Source organism: Haliaeetus albicilla, chromosome 16 (genome assembly GCF_947461875.1).
Source record: "Haliaeetus albicilla chromosome 16, bHalAlb1.1, whole genome shotgun sequence".
Taxonomy (NCBI): domain Eukaryota; kingdom Metazoa; phylum Chordata; class Aves; order Accipitriformes; family Accipitridae; genus Haliaeetus; species Haliaeetus albicilla.
Window position 1 is genome coordinate 30982482 of NC_091498.1, and position 22700 is coordinate 31005181.

Sequence of the window (22700 nt, forward strand, 5' to 3'; positions counted from 1 at the left end):
AGGCTCAGAGCAGCTTCTTGTCTCCAGGTCACTGAATGTTGTAGCAGCTCAGCAAGAGCTGAATGGACGAAATATAGGTGTTTAGGGGGCAGATGCTACTACCTTGGACAACAGAAACAACTTCCCAAGGGACTGAGCAGAAACGAGATGGAAAGACACGGGTGTCAGCCTGACAAGCTGTGGGCTATGCAAAGTCCTGTGCCTATGGGCACAGGGTTGCTGCCCAGGAGCCTGCTGACAGTGAAGGGTGCGTGCCACAGGAAGACTAATTTGGTAAGGAAGGATCTTGATTCAGAGCCTCATGGAAGGGGAATGTCTTAAAAGACTTAACAGGAGAGATTGCCAGAGATGGTGGAAGAAAGAGAAGGACAGTCACAATTGAGAGGGACAACTTGGGAGCAGAAAAGGGATTGAGGACTCTGGAGAGACAGAGGCAATGAGTTCTCTGGCTTGGTGGAGGCTCAAGGACAAAGGCAAGGACTGGTGTTTCCCAAGGTGGCGTGCAAGAAAGAGCAGCGACAGCCGCCGAGCGCTGCTGGAGAAGCAAGTGGAAAAGAAAGTGAACGCTTGGAAAGAGTCTTGGGGAGCCAGTGGCAGAGTGGAAGTCCCCAGCATCCAAACTACAGCTAGAAGAGATGGCAAACTCATCCAGGGCCAGCAGAGACAGCGAGAGAAACATCTGCTGAGAGCCAGGCAGGGCATGGGCCAGGTCTTTCACCGAGCTAAGGAGCTAGGAGTTTCCCCAGGGAAGAGAGGGCTGCGCAGCCCCCAAGGGTGACACATTTTACAGCCTTTGTGGAAAATTCCAGCCCTACTTAATCTCCTGGGGCTCCTGTAAGATTGTGACACAGAGAAAGGGACCAAACAGGAAAGAATTAGAGGAAAAAATGCCTCTCTTCTGGCAGCCACCATGGCTGTGCCAGGAGTTCGCAGCAGCAGTTGCGGAGCAGCCAGCCCTGCCTCCCCCTCCTCCGGCCGCCTCTATAAACACGCAGGGCTTACTCAGAAGATTAGAAGGGAACAGGGCAAAAGACAACAGAGTCTCTTTTGTAATGAGGAAGGATTATGGCATCAAGTGACCGGCTGCAGCTCCCAAGTGGGTTTCAGGCTCCTTAGCACACCGTGTCTGTCAGGTTCAATCCCCCCCATGAGCCAAGGGGGCACGAGGAGGCGGGCTGTGGCGTGGGCCACAAAGGACCCAGCAAGGACACGTGCAGGACCAAACCTCCACAGCCTCCAGCACAGCTCAGGACCCCATGACTGTAAGTATCTAGTCCTCCCAAAAGCAGATAGATCCCTTCAAAGATCTATCTTCCTGCCCATCCGTGACCTCCTCTCACTCCATCTGTCCGCTGTACCCGCTTGCTCTCCGTCTTTGCGATAGATGCTCGTGTCTGTTTGCCGTCGCGCGTGGCGGGTAATGCACCTGATGCGGGCTTGCTGTTGCAGAATCTTGCTTGCTGTGGACTCCCACAGTCCGATTAGCGTCGGTCAACCTTCAGGTGCAATGGTTAGTCCAGATGGATCAGGTAGGCGGATGCAGGCAGCGGATCCCTGGGGAACGGGCTGTGCCGGCGCCGCGCAGGGCACGGCTCTTTCTTCCCATACCAACTCTGGTGTGGCAGTGCCGGTGCTGCGACGAGTTGCCTCCCACCACGTACCTCAACCCCGAGTGGTATTTTGAGTGTGCCAGCTGCCGAGCGGCATCCCGGGGCAGTCCCGCACAAGCCGGCAGGTGGGCAGGGAAGTGCCTTAATCATTCAGGGCTGGAGGAAAAAGCACTGGGAAAAACCCCAGATCCTGTGCCGGAGCAGAACTGCATAGAGGTGTGTGACATCCATTATTTACAAGGGCAAGAGCTGAAGTTTTCCATCTTTGGTAAAGAGTGAATCTGTATTGGAATTATGCAACAAAGAGTCTCCCTGAGTACTTTCAAGACCCAAAGCACAGAGAAAACAACCAGCTCTCTGTAAGCAGCCCCCAACAAATTTATGGGTGTTTGCACACATTTCTCATCTTTATACTCCCTGTATGTGCAGTCTCTAGGGCAGTTAAAAACCACTCTTCTAGGTCCTGTGCACTGGCCAGAAATACATATGGAAACAGCATGAATGTACATGAGGCTCTAGTGAAAGGTGCGTTTGTGCAGCTGGGGAGCCCTTGACAGGGCAGCTGCCAGCTCTGCTCCTCCAATATAACCTGTGAGAGGGGACCTGGGGAGAGTTATGACCGGGACACCCAAGGGAGGAGCAGCATGGAAAAGCCAAAGCCAGGACAAAGATGCTATTTGGTTGAAGTAGCCAACAAAAGAGAGTTTGCTGTTTTTTTCACAGCACTAGCTCACTGAGACCTGAGTTGTCCCCACCTAACTGTAGATCTTTCACTGAGATGCTTAAATGAGGAGCATGTACACTAACTAACCTGCCTTCAGCTGCTGCTACAGAGCAGTAAGGTCTGAACTGTCCCTTGAAGTGCTTCTTTGTCTCCATCGTTCAGGAAAAAGCCCAAGGCTCCATAACTATTAACATTATTGTCTCTGTTAGATAGTAATGTCTGTGTAACATCCTGGTAACATACTTTGATTTAGAAATACCAATAATTTTCACATTGGATAATTATTTATGGACCAAGGGATCATTGACTTATCTGCTTGGCATGGATTACAGTGGTTTGGTTTTCTTCACAAATGTAGGCTTATATGAATAAGAGTCTGATTATTAAATGATGATAAGGAATTACTTATCCAGGGTTAGACTAGAAGTGCAATGGGGACGCTGCGTGATTGGGAAGCATTTCATGAGCCTGAATGCCTTTTTACATCCAGCGTGATTTATTGTGCAACGTATGGTTGAAGGAGAGAGGAGGTGGAATTGCTGGAATTTGTGCTCTGTGAGCCTGGACAAACTCCATCCCTCAGTTCTCTAACAAGGAGTGCTGTTCTGCCTGCAGGACTAGGACCAGCACGGTCCAGATATGGCCCTCAGCCCAAATTTAATGACAGCTATACTTGCTGGGCAAGTGCTACAAAAACTGTCAGATCTCCAGGGGTACCTTCATCTGGATCTGGGGTTTTTGCTTTCCTTTGCATTTCTTTTTTTTTTTTGCTAGCAGTATTCCAGGAAGACACTTCCTGTCAAGCAGATTTACAGAAACAATGTATTTGAAGCAAATACTACAAGAAAAAAAAAAATATAGTAAGCAACTTAGGAGTTTGTGACCCTGAGAATTAATTGTAAACAATTGTTCTGTGGAAGGGAGTGGCACGTGTGCTCTGTCCCATCCAACCAACCAGCCCCACTTGAATGCTGATAAACAAACACTAGAAACTAAGGGCTCCACCAGAAAGTATATTCTTTATCACTGTAACCAGCTCACATACAACTCAAAGACAGGAAAAAGATGGCAAGCTCATGAAATTAATTGCCTACCATAAATTTCCTCCTGGTTCTCTATGTCACTGACTTCATCTTACCTGTCTTTTGATCCCAGCTCATTGTTTCTTTCTCCCTTCCTTCCTTCCATCTTGCTTGCTGGGACACTTGAGGTGTCCCTGTCTCCTCCCTCTGTGCAAGCTTGCTGGCAGCTTCAACATCTGCTCATTTTGTGTCTCCACTAGGATCTGTGATGACAGTGACATACACCAACCGCGTAGCTGACGCCCGCCTAGGCACCTTCTCACAGCTCCTGCTCCAATGGAAAGGAAGTATCTACAAACTTCTCTACTCCGAGTTCCTTATTTTCATCTCTCTCTACTTCACCATCAGTCTTGTCTACAGGTAAGCGTCCTTACACTCCGACACTAACACAGCCCCTCACTCTCAGCCTGTCCTGGAGTAGGACAACTGAGCGACAAAGTATTGGGACAGTGGTCCTGGTGAAGAGGAGCTGGCCAGCCACTCACCAGCCACAGGAGGAAAAGAACTGCTCCAGTATGGCTTAGCTGCTGACAAATGTCCTTTTTCTGTCCTGGGAAGGAACACAGTTTCTCTTCCCTGAGATGAAGAGTTGCATTTGATGATTACCGATAGAAGAATAGTGTGTAGATCAGTGGAGACCAAAGCTGAACTAATACTGCAGATGTCTCACAGTGGGGAGTTTTAGGAGGGAGTTTCCCTTCTTACACAACAGGCAATACCTTGGGTACATTTTTGAGAGCAGACATCAGCTCTGGGGCCACAGATCTGGGATAAGGCAGCTGTATTCTGGTTTTGGTGAGCAAAGACAGGGAGCTCCCCTAGCTGGTTCAATCACAGATGCAGCATGGAGGTAGGAAAGCAGCTCTAAGAGACAGGAACCATGGAGGTAGGAAAGCAGCTCTAAGAAAGAGGCAGGGACTCACCTAAGAGCAGAGCTTGGACTGACATTTTGCAGGATATTAAGTGGTGCACATCCAAGCTCGTGTCAAACCTTTGATACCACATAGCACTCTCCTGAGTGAGAAAAATAGAGGCAGTCCCTGACATCAGACTGCATCACTTACCACATGCTCTCTGCCAGTGACCACTTCCAGCTGCTTTGGACTGGTCAGCAGGGTATTTTGGGGAGGTGGGCTGATGTCCCAGGCACTCGAGGGCTGTTTGCTCGCATCATCCCCAGACTGATGGCATGGCAGTGTCGTGACTATCCATCCTTGGCTTCCCTTGCCAGACTCCGATCCCAGCAGGCCCAACAAGGCACCGAGTCTTCTTTGAGGTTGATGCTTCTCTTTCTCCCTTTTAGGCTGATCCTGAGTGAGAGCCAAAGGCTGATGTTTGAGAAGCTGGCGCTTTACTGCAACAGCTATGCTGAGCTAATCCCTGTGTCCTTTGTGCTGGGTAAGGAGCTCTGTTTGGGAACACACAGAGAAGGGAAAGGGAGAGCATTTCTTCTCCCTGGTTTGATGTACCTCTGCAGGCAGGCAAGATTCACTGAGCAGATCCCTGCCTTTGCCTTTGTAAAACTCCTCAAGCAGAATATATCATGCCATGTTGCAGCTGTGAGGTATGCCCCCAGCACACAGCTTGCACTGGCCAGATGTACTAGCATGTTCTGGGTTCTGCCAGGAGGGCAGGGACAAAGTAGCACCAAATAAACTGTGAAACCCAGACTCTAACTTCAGCATGGAGATCTGAATTGCCCTCCAGGCATGTTTGCACCCATTCCTGTATGCGCAGTACCAGAATTCCTACATATAAGCATTTACATCTCCCACTTCTTTAGGACAGCTAATTTGCTCGGCTCACCTCTAGGTTTCTACGTGGCTCTGGTGGTGTCCCGCTGGTGGGCTCAGTATGAGAGCATCCCATGGCCTGACCGGATCATGAACTTGGTCTCCTGCAACGTAGATGGGGAGGACGAATACGGGCGGCTCCTGCGTCGCACCCTCATGCGCTACAGCAACCTGTGCAGCGTGCTGATCTTGCGCTCAGTCAGCACTGCTGTCTACAAGCGCTTCCCCAGCATGGAGCACGTCGTGAGGGCAGGTGAGTACTGGTACTGCCTTCTGCACAGCTCTAGCACCAAGCAGGCAGCAGCACCTGCCTGCTGGTTTTGGGGCAAAGAGGCTTGGAAAGGGCCACATGCCCTCCAGACTGGAGATGGGGTCGCGCTGCGATGGGCTCAGCTGATGTCTGCAGCGGGTGCTAAGCATCTGCTCATGCCCTAGCTCTGCTCTTCTGAAATAATCAACTGTTTATATTTCCCCATTACACAGCGTGCTTGTTCCTACTAGTGGCTGGAAGGCTCGTTTGAAAGATGAAGGATCTCTGCCCAAATTTTTTACATAAGGAGAGTGTTAAGATCCGGTTTGTGAATGCAGATATGCTGCAGGCCACAGGGCAGCCCTGGCTGATCAGATTAGGGTAACTGTGGTGCAGTGACTTCACTGGGAGCTGCTTGCCCTGCACTGAAAGTGTGCGTGGGAAGAGAAGAGCTCTCTGTAGTAAATAGTGCTAATATAGTAAATATCCGGTGCATAGATCTATAGCAGAGCACGAGCAGACCCCTGCCAAGTGGTCATGTTTGTCCTCCCTCAGGGCAACAGTTTTCCACTGGGCAAGTGGGAATTGGAGCCTCAGACCTCCAACCTTAACTGCTGGGCACCCTGAATCCTGTCTGAAGATGCTCCTCAAGGTACAACATTTCCCAGTCTGCCCAAAGGGAGATGTCTGCACCTGCCCTTGTCAGCTGGGTTCCCTTTGCAATCCAGAGAGAGAGACAGGCACTTCTAGGACACAAGTTATCCCATTCTCAACAAATGTCTATGTACACCAGGCAATTGCACCCTCAGCAGTTCTTTATCTCCCTGCTGACTGTGATCTGGTCAGATATGCTGCAGACATCCAAAGTGAAATGAGAAAAGCCTGCCTTTCACATTTCCATAACTCACTGTTTTAACAAGACTACTTGTCCCTCTATGTGTCTCCCAAAGGCTGAGTGCCTGCGTCTTTCCTGTGATTTTTAAGGAGAGCTAAGGTGACCACCTGAGATTTAGATGTTTTCACTCCAGACCAGATCAGTTCTGAAAGGAATGATCAATGCCCTCTACAGCCATCCCTCTCCCATCTACTCTTTTCCACCCAGGCCTCATGACACCAGAAGAGCACAAGAAGTTTGAGAGCTTGAATTCCCCCCACAACAAGTTTTGGATCCCGTGTGTGTGGTTCTCCAATCTGGCCGTGAAGGCAAGGAACGAGGGAAGGATCCGGGACAGTGTGCTGCTCCAAGGCATCCTGAATGTGAGTGACAGAGGCAATAGGCAACTACTTGAGATCCTCATCCAGTCCTCTAGGTGGAACTACAGGGATTTCCAGAGTCAGGCAAGGAACAGGAATGGTGAGGTAGGACAGTCAGCCAAGCCCATCCCTGGGGATATTACATTAACTTTGATGGGAAATGCTCCCACTGCCACTCTCCAGCTTGTGACAGAACAGAGGTTTTTCATGGCCTGCTGACATGGTAGCAATGTCACGTATATTAGAGGTGAGGGGAATGTGACATCTTTCTCAAATGTGGGACTGTGAGGAACCATGGGACTCACATCTAGTGTGGTAGTGGGAGACACCCACGTAGCAGGTCCTTGATCAGCTTTCCTCCAGCCTTCACACACTCCAGAGCAGCCAACGACAGTGGCCAGTGGAGGTCTCTAGGATACAGACGAAAAGCCACAAGGAAGCACAAGGAAGCATGTGTCTGAAAGAGACCAGGAGAGGTCAAAAGCATCCCCAACAACAAAGGTCCCTGTAGAAAACGTCACTATTGAAAACTCTTAGATAGTCCTGGGAAGCAGGCCATGCTCCACACGCAAGACCTGGCAATGATCCCTGCCCAGCTGCAGAGAAAAAAGGTCCAGAGCAGCTCATCATTCCTGGTATTCATATGCAGAGAAAGTCACATTGTCTCTGTTGCCTGGAATGAGATTCATCTGCCCAGAGAGAAAGATCTCCCCCGGGCTATTTATCTAGACACACTATATAGTCAGGAGAGAGAAATGGATGCTCCTGAGACATTCTTTGCCTAACCTGTTGGCTGCTCATTTTGTGAGGAGAGAAACTCTGCTATGAAGTGAGCTAGGAAGGGATCTTGGGCTCAGACGGAGACACCCAGGCAGCAAGGAGCTCCTCCAGGGCAAGTGTGAGACCCTGCTGGTGGTCTGCTGGGATAAGGCTGGACACCAAAGGAGCAGGAGTCCTGGCTGAGCCCCCCCCCTTCCAGAGGAGGTGTGAGCAGGAGGGAATGGGCTGGAGCAACGAAGGCCGATGGGGCCGGAGAGGCTCAGTGTCCCCAGCAAGGAGATGCAAAGTTACGCTGACAGGCCGTTCCTTTTCCCCACTGCAGGAGCTCAACACCTTGCGCAGCCAGTGCGGGCGACTCTATGGGTATGACTGGATCAGCATCCCCCTGGTCTACACTCAGGTGAGAAGGGATCCCCCCCACCTATTGCTCCGCTGCCTGCCTGAGCACGCTGCCCCATGCTACAAGGGGCACTCCCATTTACATCCACACCTGACCCACACACGGACCACGCTGATGCGAGATACAGTTGGACCCCTCATCATCCACACCTACACGCATCAGGTCTCTCACGTATGTAGCTCAGCAGCGCACACCCAGCCTTATTTCCCTCACTCGGACACAGCCACCTCTACAGAAACACCCACTGTCCAGGGGTAAGTAACCACGATGTGTGCCACACGGGTGCACGGAAAACACAAGATACACGCAGACCCACTCCCTGCACCACCTTGCAGGGAGCATGTCCCTGAAACAGTTCCTTCCTACTCAGCAGAGTTGAGATCTGTCTGCCAGCAAAGCTGCTCCAGCAGGCAGGGCAGCTCTGATGGAGTTCTTCCATTGGAGTTCTTCCATGTGTGTGAGAGAGCTGTGTGCGCATACTCAGCTGCTTAATAGCTCTCTTGATGCAAACCCAGACAGACACTTCGGCACCCACTTGCTCCTTTGTCTCATACAATCCAGCTGCTCAGATAACACTAATGCACTCCGCTGTGAAACGGGAACTGCTTCCGTTCATGCAGCCCTGAAGGTTAATGGGAAACACGCTGGGGAACTATATTCCTGTACAGACCAGTGTCCTGCACTCTAGGAACAAAAGCAGCATCACAGCATGTCTTTGCCCCCTCTGCAGTACACAACCCGTTTTTTCATAGGTGCCCATCCACAACGCAAAAAATCTGTCATTTCAGGCACTCTCTATCCTGCCCACCATGAAATAGCCCTGCACTGTTCACTGCAAGGAACTGCATGGCTGTCTCAAGAGTCTTGTGATGCTGGGTGTTTTTTTTTAAACCCCTTGCTTGTTGCGTCAAGAGACCATGCAAGAGTCTCAGCTGCTTTTAATTTGAAAAGGGGAAGTTTCCAGTCCCGTGATTACAGAGAAAAGCACAAAGCTCATTGTAGCCTGAAATCCGGGCAAGCAAGCAGGCAAACATAAAAAAGCCCCAGCATGAAGACCAGGAAGGAAAGAGCTAGTTCAGAGCTGGCAGCACTGCCAGGGCTTCCCTCCCTGACTTGGAAGCAGGCTGCCAGCATGGACTGAGCCATGAGGGGCTCGAGACAGCTTTCAGGAGAGGCAAGGACAAGAATGAAAAAAGCTTACAGCACCCCTTACTTTGGCAGCAGAACAACCATGCAGCCATGTGTCAGTTGTTTAAGCTCTTTCCATCCAGGATGTCATGTGCTTTCTTCTGCCACTATCCTTCTGTGACGCCTACACGGATGTCATTCCAGGAATAGCGTGGAATGAAATACAGTATATGTAAGGGCAAAGGGCATATTTAAAGCTTTCTGCAGTGGAAATGCATCTTCCTGCAAAAGCCTGTCATAACTGAATCCAAGGCTTTCAAAAGGTTACAGAGCCAGTAGCTCTGCAGCAGCTTGCGACTCTTTGGAGTTGTGTTGGATAGAACTGAAGAGAGATGCTGGGAAAGCAAGCTGGGAACTCAAACTCCTCTGGTGTGTCCTCTGGCATCTTTCCCAGGTGGTGACCGTGGCTGTTTACAGCTTCTTCCTGGCCTGTCTGATCGGGCGGCAGTTCCTGGATCCAGAAAAAGCATATCCTGGCCATGAACTAGATCTCTTCGTGCCTGTCTTTACGTTTTTGCAGTTCTTCTTCTATGCTGGCTGGTTAAAGGTAAGTCCAAGAAAATACATCTGGAGCTGGAATGTGACCCAGCTATGGGTTTTTCCCAGTGTGTGCTCACCAGGGACCCAGCTGTCTTCTCTGGCCTATGGGCGACATGCCAGGGACTGGCAGAGAAACGGGAAGCCAACAGGGGCTGAGAGTATTGCCAAGACCTTCTCAGTTTCTGAGTATCTCACCCTGGGATCAGCTCCAGCTTTCCTAAGCTTTGGTCCTGACTAGTTTGGGGAAAAAGAGAGGCAGTAGGCTATACTTTACCTGCAGGGGTGGTCTGCAGCTGCAGGAGGGCTGTGTGAGCAAGGGGCAGTTACCTGTGTGTACCAATGTCTCCCAGCCGCTGGCAAGCCTCCATTTTTAACCCACCCCTTTCTGGGAGGAACGGCATCGCTCCGAATTCCGGGGACGCCACACTTGACTCTGCTGCACAGGTCTTCTCCCTGCAGGGAAAGGGGCAGGTATGACCATGATGACCTTTGCTATGCGCTCTCCACATGCAGGTGGCCGAGCAACTCATCAACCCTTTTGGGGAGGACGATGATGACTTTGAAACCAACTGGCTCATCGACAGGAACCTGCAGGTAAAGTGAAGGCAGGATCCTCCAGATGAGCCTGACCTGCAGAGGAACAGTGAGGCAGGACTGCACCCGAGGGTTTAGCAAGCCCCAGCAGCGCAGTCACAAAGTTCTCCTGCGACCCCTCTGCTGCCTACCTGCCATGCCTGCAATGGAGCGGAGAAGCAGTCCTTAGTGCCCTTGTGCTTTCCTGAGGCGTCAGTGGCTGCACGTTAAGAAGGGGCCCAGGATCTCCAGAGGGAGACGGCTAGGAGAGCAGGAGGAGAGCATAAGGCCTCCCAAGAAATACGAGGGTGAAGGGGGCCAGCTCAGTGTTCCCCCTCAGCAGCCAAGGAGGCACCCCAGGCTCTGGGAAGAATGTGGGGGCAAGACCTGTGCCGGGAAGACCCCCCACACGCCGGTGAAGACAGGGCTTTTGGCGTATCTTTGTACACAGAGACCGATCGCAGCTTTAGTCCACGCGCTGGCACACACGATGGATCCGGACTGTTCATTTCACACCCTTGCTACCTTTGAATGACCCATCATTCTTGCCTCTCCCTAGCTTTTCCACCCTGTGTCTGTATCTAGAACTGCCTCCTCTGCTTTCTTCCATGCAATAACTCCCCACCTTCCCTTCCTAACACTGAGCTCTTCTGTCCTAGTGAGCATATTGCTTTCCTGTCTCCTTCAGCATCACTTTCCTTCCAATTAATTAAATCTCTCCATGTGAGAAACAACCCAAGTGGCAGAAAAGCACAGAGCAAACCCAGCCACTTGGCTCGCTTCCATGCTACATTGCTTCTTCCTGCTCTGCATTCCTTTGTCCACCGATAATAGGCACAGGTAATGCTGCTCACCCCATATGACATTTCTGCTGTCCCCTGCAGGTCTCCCTTATGGCAGTGGATGAGATGCATCAGGATTTACCCATTCTGGAGAAGGACCTGTACTGGAATGAGCCTGATCCCCAGCCACCCTACACAGCAGCCACTGCTGAGTACAAGCGCCCATCGTTCCTTGGCTCAACTTTTGATATCAGGTGAGTGCAGCCACAGGGTGTCCGAACAGTCAGGTCTTGTGCAGGATATTATACTTGAGGGGTAAGAGGTAGCAGTAATCTCTTTATAGTCTGTGAAATCTTGCCCTAAGATACTTTTAGGCTTAACCAGAGACAATAGCCAGCATCCTCTGCAGAAAAGGATGCCTCTGACCTCTTTCCCCCTCCCTTCTACTATAAGCATCCCTATTGTGGGGGGCCTAACACATATCTAATGGCAATACAGGAAGAGAGAGGCTTGTCACTGGCAGTAGCATTCCCTGTGCTGCCAGCCTCTCCACCAGAAACCACCTCCTTTTGTGGCTGTGTAACAGCCCATTTTGCCTTTCCCCAGCATGCAGAAAGAAGAGATGGAGTTCCAGCCCTTGGAGCAAATTAAAGAGAATGAGGAGGCCAACCACTCTACACCGTTACTGGGACACCTGGGCCGCCTCCTCGGCGTCCAGTCACCGAGTTTCTCCAGATCCTCTTCCCGGATGAACCTGCTGCGCAGGCGAGGAGACCCCACATCCCCCTTCTCCCATTATATGTACCAAGACGTGGGCAAGTCTGCAAGCCCTTGCAGCATCAATCAGCCAAGGGGAGACTCCAGCTCACAGGAGCAGTGGGACAGCGAAGATGGAAAACTAAGGGAGTTTGACGCCTTCATGTCAACCCCGTTTTATGAGAGACCTGGTTTCTACAGTGCTCCACAGACACCGATCAGCTCTATCCCCATGATTTTCCCTTCTAGACGCCAAGGCCGCAAGAAGCCTCCTGCACTCTCCAGCATCGCTGCATGCTCAACTTCTCTTCGGGACGTCATCGTCAACTCCTCACCTTCCAGGGTCAGCGATATGTATAAGAGCCAGAGCTCCCTTGGCTCAGGTGCAAAGGAAACATTTATTTGGCCAACAGATCGGAGCAAAGGTCCTGACTCACTGGTTGCAACAGCAGAAGAAGAAAAGAGCAACTCTAACAGTAAAAGCAGAGAAGCTACCACCACAGGAAGTCCGGGAGCTCAGTCCACAGCATCACAGAGCCCTAAATTCCCCTTCTTAGCAGAGTCCCCAGACCACGAGAAGCACGGTAGCTTCAAGAGTCTGAAGAGCTCAAAAGCTTCCCACCCACCCTGGCTAACCCTGGAGAACACAGCATCAGCTACTCCCAATTCTGAGCATTCAAGCGCCTTTCACACCCCCAGTAACAAAACCCCCGGAGGCAGTGCCTCCCTCTGCTTCTCATTCACTCCTGTAACATCTCCAGCACTGGAGAGATCCCACATGGGGAACATGGGCCCTGATGCTCGCAGCCTAAGTTTAGAAGATGCAGCCAGCGCTCCAGACCAGCATCCGGGAGAAGTTTCCAGGAACACGAGAGAGACTGAAAATGGAAGCACCAATACTCCCCCTACAAAAGAGCCAAGAAGAGCAGAGAGTCCATCCCCTAATGACTCTGGCATCTCTCTAGCTGAAGGTGACTATGTGGGGCTGATGGAGGTGATCATGGAGACCAGTGAAAGCACATGTGAAGAGCAGATAGAGCAGTACAGCTAGAGGAGACCGAGGCATACGCAGCTCTGTTGAGATACCTGCCATATTAGTGATATTGCAGTGTCTTTACACCTGGCCACACTGGCACTCACCCAAACAGAAGGGCAGCGCAGCCAAACCACCCAGGGCTGCAACATGCAGCTAGAGCCCAGCCTAGGCTAAAGCCAGCACTAACAACACACTGCTACTGGCTCCAGGTACAGTAGCAGGCACAACTTCAGTGTTGCCATAATAACAAAACAAACCCCCCTCTGCATTTGTAGCAAAAGAACAAGACTTTGAGGGTTGAGCATTGCAGACACCTAACAGCAGAGCAATAGCTCAGCAGGTAGCAGCCTCAAGAGCCTGGAGCACAGGCACAGCCCAAACCAGAAGAGGAATGTAGTTAATCAGGATACCTCCCCCCTCCTCATCACAGCAAGAATCGAAACTTGAGCTTCCCATTCATATTTGTCACAAGACCCATCACTCAGGCAGGACTTGCACTACTGACAAGATACTCCAGGGAAAGTAAGGGACTGAAGCAAGTCACATCATCTGTGATGCAGACCCACAGTGCTTCCTGGAAGTCAGGTCTAGCTGGTGTTTTCCAGTACTGGAAAAGTAATGGGATAAGGCAGGGCAAGTGCCCACTAGAACAGGTGGCTGCAACCAATGGTATTTGCCCAGCACATTGCTTCCTTCTGAAGTTCCACTCACATCTGCCACTGATTTGACAGTGCTCAGAGTAGCAGCCATCTGGATGTTAGCAGACACCATACAGCTATGAGTTTTTACTGTCTTCCCTAAGAAAATAAACGCAAGGCTGAAGTCCAGGACCACCTGTTTTGTTTCCTCATTTTAGTTTCCATGCAATGATAAGAAACCATGTAAGTTTTCCTACTTCTGTCTTTAGAAACAGCTGTAAATCTCCCATATCACAGGGGGCACAGGACAAATTTACTCTACTTCCCACATCCCTTCCAATGCCTTCACAACAGCTGCCTACCCTCTCGGCCTTCCAAATACAGCTGCTAGACCTAGGCAGATGTCACCACCACCTGCTGCAACACCCAACAGTGTCCTTGAGGCAGTTCCAGCAGCACTGCTGTTTCAGTCCAGCCTGATCACAGTACACAGCTCTAAAGTCTTGATTCACAGTACACTTTCTCCACACACAAGCGTAGTGCCATTTGTTAGACAGGCATGATGCCTAGTGAGGTCCTAGCCCTCCTCCCCTTCAGTACCTTCATCTAAATTCACAGGGATCAATTCAGGAAGCCCAGACACTCAAGCCTTCCTTTCCTTGCACATTCATTACAGCAACAGCTTCAGTGGCAGTGGCATTTAAAACACAACTTTAGTCACTGAGCAATTCCTGCAGAGGATCTCACTGGATTGAGGGGAAAAAAAAAAAAAGGCAAGTAAAACCTGATCCCTCTAATATATTCGTTCATCCACGGCCAACTTAAGACAACTGTCACAACAATGATTATGGAGCACAATCCTGCAAGTACAGGCCTCTCGCTCCTGAGAGAAACAGAAAAAGCCAACTTGAACCAAGTCACTTTATTGGATGGAGGGCAATACACAAAACACAAGAGAAAAGAAGGGTGATATTTGGTACAGAGTATGAGAACTGTTTATCTAGATAGCTGAAGATGCATGCATGGCTGGACAGTAAAGTAGGAGTCCCACTGAAACCCACAGGGTGGCTCGTGGCAAGACTTCAGCTCTCATTGTCACTGTCCCCTAGGGTGTGCTTGTCAAAGAGGTACTCTGCCATGCCATATTTTGGTGCCCCCATCTTCCGCAGGTTGGTCACATGGTCACCCAGCTCTTTGATGGATTTCACCTGTTCATCCAGGTAGTGAGTCTCAATGAAGTCACACAACTGAAAGGGAGACAAAAGAGTTTAAATTTAGGCCTGAGCACAGCTTACCCTGCTGAACCAGCATCTGAAATCCTACCACCCTCTCTAAGGAAAGGAAAAGATAAGGAACAACAGTTTTAAAGCTACAGAAGATACCCAAGAGGAAGAAGCCTTTAGTTTTGCCTCAACAATGCCAGAAAAAGACCAAAGTGAGGCAGGCTTATCTAGGCACACTTGCTCCAGAACCCCACAGTACAATGTCAACTCAAAGTCCCCTCTCTTCCTCACTACGAGAGGCAACAGGAAAGTTTCTGAACATATTCAGAAGCCCCCACTGCACAGCACTTGAATTCATGACCGTGAGGACTTAAATCTCTAGAATGGCCCAGCTATGTTCTTTTTAAAAAAGTCCCTCCAACTTATACAAGACACTTCCAAGAGTACTTTGATTCAGACACATGCTAACCTCTTCCTGATACTAAGAAGTTTCAGTCCAGCCTTGCCAATAACTTCCATCTGTGAAGAAACCTGTATTTTCAGACACTGGATTCTGAAGTGTCAGGGCTTTTAATATTCAGAAGTGACTCCAAAATCTTATGACAAAGGCCTTACAGGCATCCATTGGTTTAAAGTTAGAACTCATCCCCCACAGGAACGAGCATTCTCCATAGAGCTTAATACACTTCTTCTCTTCAAAATGCTGTTCACAGGAACGCTCTCTGTTCCCAAGAGCAACAGAAGGGTTTGAACAAAGCAACGCACCTGCTGTCCTGTAAGGCAGGCCTCAGCCACCCTAACGCACTGCAACTGGTTCTCCTGGAAAAAGATGGCAATAACCCTACCAAATAGCTAAGGTACAGGCTGACACCTGGGCCCTTCCCTTTGGAAAGGCTGCACCACTAGTTCACACCCTTTCTTTACCTTTAGGAATGGCAGAGAGACACAACTCACCCCTAAACCCACGCAGCTAGACACATACAAGCCCCCTCATTGCACAGCTACATTCTCAGCTTCAGTATCCACTTACATGTGGGTCATTCTTTTCAGTTGCCAATTTGTGCAGTTCTAACAGTGACTGGTTCACATTCTTCTCCAGGTGCAGGGCACACTCCATTGCAGTCAGTCCATTCTCCCAGTCATCACGATCTGGCTTCTAGAAGGGGAAAGCACACAACCATATTTTCTGTAAGTACCCACAGACCATTAGGGAAGCAAAGTCTTTTATGCATGCTCCAAGTCCCAGACCTGTCCCTATTCCATAGGTTCTCCTCATGGCATGTTCTCTGAGGTCTTGTAGGCAAAACAGCTAACAGAGCTACTGTCTTCCTCCTCCTGTGATAACCTCATCGCTTAAACATCTGCCTATGTAAGTAGGCACTTGGCACAATTTCAGAAATGAAGCAGTAAGAAGGCACCAGTACAAGCCAGTCTAGTCTTCAGCTCAGACGGCCTACTATAGAGTCTGGAGTTTACAAGTACTCAGACTTACTAGTAAGCAAGGGAATTCTTCTCAGATGCCCATCACTTACTTTGCCGTTTTCCCCACGAAGAGCATTAAACTGGCCCTACGACATTGCTTACCTTCTGCTGTTCTGAATAATCTAATTAAAGTAGCTTCAAGAAAACAGTGCTATGAAATCTTGCAGTGAGCCATAATAAGCAATTGGAAACTTGAGATTTCATACTGCCATGGCAAGCGAGCCAAGAGTTCTCTACAAAACAGTTAGAGAGAACACACTTGCCATTAAATTTAAGGTAGATGAACCTGTTGTGTTTTAGTTACTCGCAAACCACCTAGGGCTAGGCATCCTCTTCTTACACTGGAAGTACTTTTTATTAGTCAGTCAGCACAAATTATCAAATTACTATGCATCTCTAGATTTTGGGTGGAGTGCCACGCACAGATCACAGCAATGCAGTATGCTTATCTACTGTCAGATGCTGCTCCTTCTGGGAGAGGATGCACGGTGAAATTCATCCCCTTCCAGCTTGGAGGCAGACCAGAAGTCTAGTTCTGCATTAGACAGGACAACCCACAGTTCCACTCCTCACCTTGATGTCCTGCAAGAAGATGCGTCCACCCCTCTGATTCTGTAGCTTCATCAGTTTCTCAGCATGCTCACGTTCCTCATGGGACTGATGCAGGAAGTACTTGGCAAAGTTTTTCAGAGCCACATCATCGCGGTCAAAGTAGTAGGACTGAAAAATAAGAATTCATATGCTCAAAACCCCAAGCCTCACTCCAGCAGCCACACAAAGCCAAGTCCGTACTGTGACTTCAGATATGTCTCCTATCAGCCCTACTTTAAGATGGCTGGAGTCCAAGCTAAGACTAGCAGTAGCACTGACAATGGCAAGGCAGTGCGGCAAAACTCTCCCCTTAGTAGCAAGTTAGATTTTCCTGACTGGGATTAAATTTTAACCTGTATCCCTACAATGAACACCAGGGACACTAATAAGTTGTATTTGTGGTTCAGTTCTGAAGATACAAAAAAAACCCCACACCCCACAAACATACCTGTTCTTCTGAGCACCATTCAAATGCCTTAAACACAACTGACTTGAAAAGCCTTTTTCAAGAAGTCTTCCCTGCTCCCTTTGTTTGCCTGAGTTTGTTTACAACGATCACAAGTCAAGGTTCTAACTTGCAGTACCAGTTAAGGGTGGCCAAGAACTTCAAGGTACTTCTACAGTAAAGCTCCCATGCTTCCCTAGGCTTATCAGGGATTAGACTGAGAAGTACACCTCCCACTTTCAAAAAAAAAACAAAAACAAACAAAAAACCCCCCCAAATTAGTATCACATTTAAAAAAACAAAATATAAACTTAACTAAAATACATATTCAGCAGCAAATACAAGATCATCTTTTCTGAAAGCCAAAAAAACTGTAACAGCAGTTAGAAGCCATCACACAGCTTGTTTGTTCTTTGGTCAGAGCCATTAGACAGGATTCAATGGGAAGCTTTGTATCAACTGCCAGTTATTTACCAGAAAAACTACTGCAGAATTCTCTGCTCTTAAACCAGCAGCTTGGAGGTTCAAGGCTAGACACTGGTGCTTGTGTATCACTATCATCCACCAACATAATTACATTTAACTCATTAGGTGAGGTTCAGACCATCATAGTAACACAGAAGCAAGCTGTACAGTTCTACACCTACATGCCACAACACACTACAGTGTCACTAGAACGTCTCAAGTTACCTGCACATCCAAAGCACCAAGATTCCCGCACAGAGGTCAGAGCTGCTGTTTGGACCAAAGTTACTCATCTCAGCTATGGCTAAAATGGGAGTCTCATGCCAAGCAAGACATGTTAAGCACAGTGCCAAGAAACCAGAGATTCCTACCGATTCGCTTCACCAGCTATGAACGAAAAACCTTGCCTCAGAGACAAGAACCTCTGTGGGAAAGGTGCCAAACGCTTGGTTAGTCAACTCCTGTTATCCAGCCCAGCCCCAAGGGCAGAGCCGCTTTGGAAGCTGCTGAGCTGTGCTGATAAGGAGTCCGCCAAGGGCGACAGACAGAGAGCGGTTAACGTGTAACTGAAGTTCGCCACCGAGATAAATAAAAGGCCTCACCTAGAGAAAACAAGCGGCCGCCCCACCCCCAGGGGATGGCCGAGAAGGGCCCGGAGGAGGAGAGCGGCTGCGCCCGCAGGCACCGCCCGGCACTCGGGTCCCGTCCCCCCCCACAAGCCGGTGAGGGAGCTCGGCCGGAGTGCGCGGGGAGCCCAGGCCGGTCCCTCGTAGAGCCCGAACCGGAGACGGAGCAGCGCCAACGAACTCCCCTTTTCGTGGGGAGCGCGCCCGGGACCGGCAGCCCCCACTACGCCTTTATCCCTCGCGAGAACCTTCCCTCATCCCACCGCCCCCCCCCCCCAGGCAGGCCTCACACAGAAGCTCCCCCCCCCCCCCCGAACACAACCGTTCCCGGGTAGGCCCGAAGCCCCCCCCCACTAGCAGGCCCCACACCTCTCCCCTCCCTTTATCCCCACAGCGGACGAGCCCCTGAGCGGACCCCCCCCCCGCCCCACTCACCATGCTGAGGTACACGTAGGAGGCGTAGAGCTCCAGGTTGATCTGGCGGTTGATGGCGGCTTCGCAATCCTGGTGGTAGTTCTGGCGCACCTGGGAAGGGGGGGCTGCCATGGCGCTGCCTTAAGGGGCGAATCGGCGGGTACGACGGCGGGGGGGATGCTAGTAGTAGTAGTGGTGGTGGTGGTGGGGTGGCGGGCCCGAGCGCGGCCGGTTCCGTCCAAGCACTGTTGACGCAGGAACCCGCTCCGCTCAGCCTCACCGACGCGCTCTGACCGAGAGGCGGCTCCGCGGCCGCCATTTTATAGTGCCGCAGCGTCACCGCGCGCCGCCCCGCCCACCCCCCCTCCCGCGCCAAAGCTGAGGGGGCGGGGCTTCCCGCCGCGCTTCTGCTAGCCCAGCGTGACTCAGCACCCCACCACCACCCGCCCCCTTGTGGGCGGGGCCCGCCCGTGTCTCCGCCCCCTTCCCCACAGCCGCGGTTTGGCTGCGGCTTCCACTATGGCCGCCGGTCAGGGCTGCCTTTGGGGGGGACACCGACCCTTCCACCCCAAAACTGCCAAACCTCCCGCCTCCAGGTTTAGCCGACCCCCGTCCCAGCCTAAATCTGGAGGCCGGGGGTGTCTCTCCGCCAGAGCGTGGGGCTCCTGACCCCACAGGGAGGGAACAGGCCTGGGGTGGAGGCCCAGAGAGCGAAGCGCCTCTTGGCCCTGCAGGCAGCGAGACGTGTTCGTTCAGTGAAAAACTGCGTAGGGCTTTTAAACCTTAACAGTAAACGTTCGAGCTGCTTAATTAATACAGCGTTGGGAAGGAAGGAATTCACGCCATGGTGGATAGGGTTTTTTCTCATTTCACTTACTATAAAAGTGGTAATTGGGACTGGTAAACCAGTATAAAAAGGGTTTTTTCTCATTTCACTTACTATGAAAGTGGTAATTGGGACTGGAAACCAGTATAAAAGCTTGGCTGGTTGTCAATGGCAGCTGCCACCTCTGGCTTGCCACTCCAGTAAAGCAGTGGGTGACTCAGTGGTGAGACCTGGTGGGTTTTCAGACTTCCTTCTTTCAGTGACCTGGCCCTCCTTTGGATTCTGCCTCAGAAATGCTCCTAAGAAATGCAAGAAGCAATTAAATAAAGGGCAAAATCCTTGTTTAGGCTGATGAGCCAACCAAGCACGAACAAACACAGCTGAACAGTACCATCGCTCTTCAAAGTTGCTCCAAGTTATTAACAGGCACCTGCAGCGATGGCTCTTGGTGTTTGCTAATGATGTGGGGAAGGAAGCACGCTGGATGTTAGCACCAGTGGTGACTAAAGGCATCGTACACAAGACAGCTGGTGAGAAACTAACATTTCGTGCCCTCAGATGTTCGATTTGCTTGATGGTGAGGTTTAGGATAGGAGCCTATAGTCAGGTCAAATGTAATGCCAAATAAAGTGATTGAGAAATCAAAGGTCAAACGGAAAAAACTGAGCCTTCTGATAACGAGATGATTATTTCAGCTGCTTTTAATACTACCATAGTCATTCAGATTGTGCAGTCATTTATTTTCCATAAACATTGGATTCTTTTACTTTCCGGTTTCTGAAATTTTAAGCCGATTCTAAGTGCAACCTTGAGGCCAAGAAACATCCTACTTAAACTGAGATCATCCTGTAACATCGGGCTCCCAAAATCTTGGCTTTTACTAAGCCAATGTTAATGTTGAAATTCATCAGAAATATTACAAGTTACTGAGCCTGTAAACTCAGATTAAATCAATTTGCCTCTAACCAGTTCTTTCTACAAAGTTTTATTTGGTCTTTGAACCTTCCTGGTAATGGGTGATTTCCCATGTGTGATGGCATAGGTGTCTGTCTGTGTGTAAAGGGCAGCGCAAGGCTTATGTCAGCACAACAGCACTTTTCGAGGCACTCTGAATGCCTGAAGGAAACAGGCGGCCTATGGTTTCCTTTGTTTTACTGTTTTCTGTTGCTTCTGACGGTTAACCATCAGAAGTAATTAAGATCTGTAAGTTAACGTGGGACATACCTATTGCTTCAGCAGGCTGCCAGGTACATTTGAAATCTCCTGTTCTCCTCCCACACAAATGCTTATGTAAAAAAAAAAAAAAAGTAACTGCTGCGCAGACTTGGATTACTGTCTTCATACTGTAGTACTTTCACCAGCTTGCAGGTACTTCAAACAAACCTTGCGTTTGGCTGAAGAGGCTTGCCAAAAATTAGGAGTTGTCCTCCTGAAGCACAGACTCATGTATAACTTGACACTCTACGTTGGCAGTTCATTGCAGAGTATGTTTCAGTATTCCAGAAAGACTAACCTCGAACCTACAAAAGACTAAACCGTTTCTTCTACGTTATGTTTGCTGTTTGTGCTCTCTTTCCACCTAACCTTTTTGCCTGTGACTGACAAAGGCACACTTCGATGTATGAGAATGAAGTTGCCCAGTGGCTTATAGATTGCAAGCAATTGCTGCTTATTTTGTTCCAATCCTCATTACATTGTTTCATGAAAAGGCTGTGCAACAGCACAGTTTGTAAGCAATTGAGCAAAAAGTCCACTAATAATAGCAATATTTCCTCTGTAGTTTGGACAGTCTGTGCCACTCATGATTAAACATCAGTAAGATTAGGGAAGTCCTACATTCTGCTTTCTGGATCAATTGCAAGTTGCACAATATGCATTTTCTTTGATGACAGCAGATTTATGTGGCCAGAATAGGACACATTGGGTTCTACAGCCATGCGTCATGGTATCTTGGTGATCAACACAAAGAGTGTTCAGCACTCTGGTCTGACAAGAGTTTAGGTTCACCTATATCGAGACCTTTTCTATTGACTGTGCAACTGACTCTCTCGAACTAGTATTACATTGTGTTTTAATTTTCTCTTTATTTCATACTGTTTTCTTACAGCTTGGGTTAAGCCTTCTTTTATCTTGTGCCTTTCTTCCTGAAGAATGCATTTACAAACATTCTTGGGAAGAAGCCTGCCAAAAGCATTACCATACTCGGGCTGGACTTCACATCAAGTGACGTTCACATTCAGTAACTGCAAGCTCATTTTTTGGATCTGACAATGCTTTACACACTACTTTCTATCATATTATTTTTAGTAGCTAATAGTTAATTGCACGCCTGACTGCTATTCATTAAACTGTTCAAATTAGAGGGGGGATCCTGGCCTTTCTCATTCAAATCCAGTAGATTAAAGATGTTGGTGTATAGAGGAAAAAGAGCCTGGTAATCCAAATTACTTCTTTTGGTACACTTTTACACACCAACATCACAGCTGCCCAGAGACCGATCCATCCTCTCCGCAGAGTGCACGAGCAGCGTTACTTTGAATTCATAATGGCTCTCAGCTGCTTGGCTGGTCTGAAGTAGAGGCATGCTTCACACTGCCCACAGGCAAAAGTCAATGTATTGTCTGCCTACACAAGCTTTGAATTGTTGAAGACAATCTCTGTTTTCCCCTGGACAAGATCCCATCAGAAACAATGGAGCAAGCTCTCTTGTTTACAGCTTAGCTGTTACACACAGAGCACAGACTTGAACATCGGACAATTTAGGGACAGTAATGCTTAGCTTCCTCATACAACAGCTGGAGATGACAATTTAAGTGTGCAAAAATAATCTAAGCTTCTTTGAGAAATGTTTCCCTATATATACAGAAGATGATTCAGTCAGAGAACTGGTGGACCTAGATGCAGAAAAATCCACCAAGAGTCCATTTGCACACACCTCAGTATCTCAGCAGAGTGGCACACATTGTGTGTGTGTGTGTGTGTGTGTGTATGCGCACGCATGCATGCGCCTGTCTGTCTGTCTGAGGGAGTCCCAGCCTGGGCCAAGGGTAAATAGTTGTTAGTTTGGGAGCCTGGAGGCGAGTTTTAAGAGGGCAAGACACAAGGTTACAGCCAGTTTGCACAGACAGGGCCATGCATAGCACCATGCAGCAAAAGCGTTTGAAGTTGGCAAAGACTTTGCATAGGGTAAGGCCTAGGGTATGCTATTAAAAAAAGGGAAAG

The 22700-nt window shown here is 49.4% G+C and overlaps 2 protein-coding genes across 3 annotated transcripts; one reads left to right on the forward strand and one right to left on the reverse strand.

The window, feature by feature from the left end:
* Nucleotides 1-626: 626 nt before the first annotated feature.
* On the forward strand, nucleotides 627-13745 carry LOC104322884 (bestrophin-1). Of its 2 annotated transcripts, XM_009926263.2 has the most exons (10): nucleotides 627-1262; nucleotides 3617-3776; nucleotides 4720-4814; nucleotides 5229-5462; nucleotides 6562-6716; nucleotides 7816-7893; nucleotides 9476-9628; nucleotides 10135-10215; nucleotides 11079-11230; nucleotides 11583-13745. In XM_009926263.2, the coding sequence occupies exons 2-10, from the start codon at nucleotides 3625-3627 to the stop codon at nucleotides 12781-12783; spliced, it is 2301 nt and encodes a 766-aa protein (XP_009924565.2). In that variant the 5' UTR covers nucleotides 627-1262; nucleotides 3617-3624; the 3' UTR covers nucleotides 12784-13745. The 2 variants fall into 2 exon arrangements, with proteins under 2 accessions (XP_009924565.2, XP_069660289.1); XM_069804188.1 differs by lacking the exons at nucleotides 627-1262; nucleotides 3617-3776 and having other exon boundaries at nucleotides 4484-4814.
* A 568-nt stretch (nucleotides 13746-14313) lies between these two features.
* On the reverse strand, nucleotides 14314-18925 carry LOC104322885 (ferritin heavy chain). The gene is made up of 4 exons (XM_069804190.1): nucleotides 18674-18925; nucleotides 16685-16831; nucleotides 15660-15785; nucleotides 14314-14653 (listed from the first exon to the last, which is right to left on the reverse strand). The coding sequence occupies exons 1-4, from the start codon at nucleotides 18782-18784 to the stop codon at nucleotides 14489-14491; spliced, it is 549 nt and encodes a 182-aa protein (XP_069660291.1). The 5' UTR covers nucleotides 18785-18925; the 3' UTR covers nucleotides 14314-14488.
* Between the last annotated feature and the right edge of the window lie 3775 nt (nucleotides 18926-22700).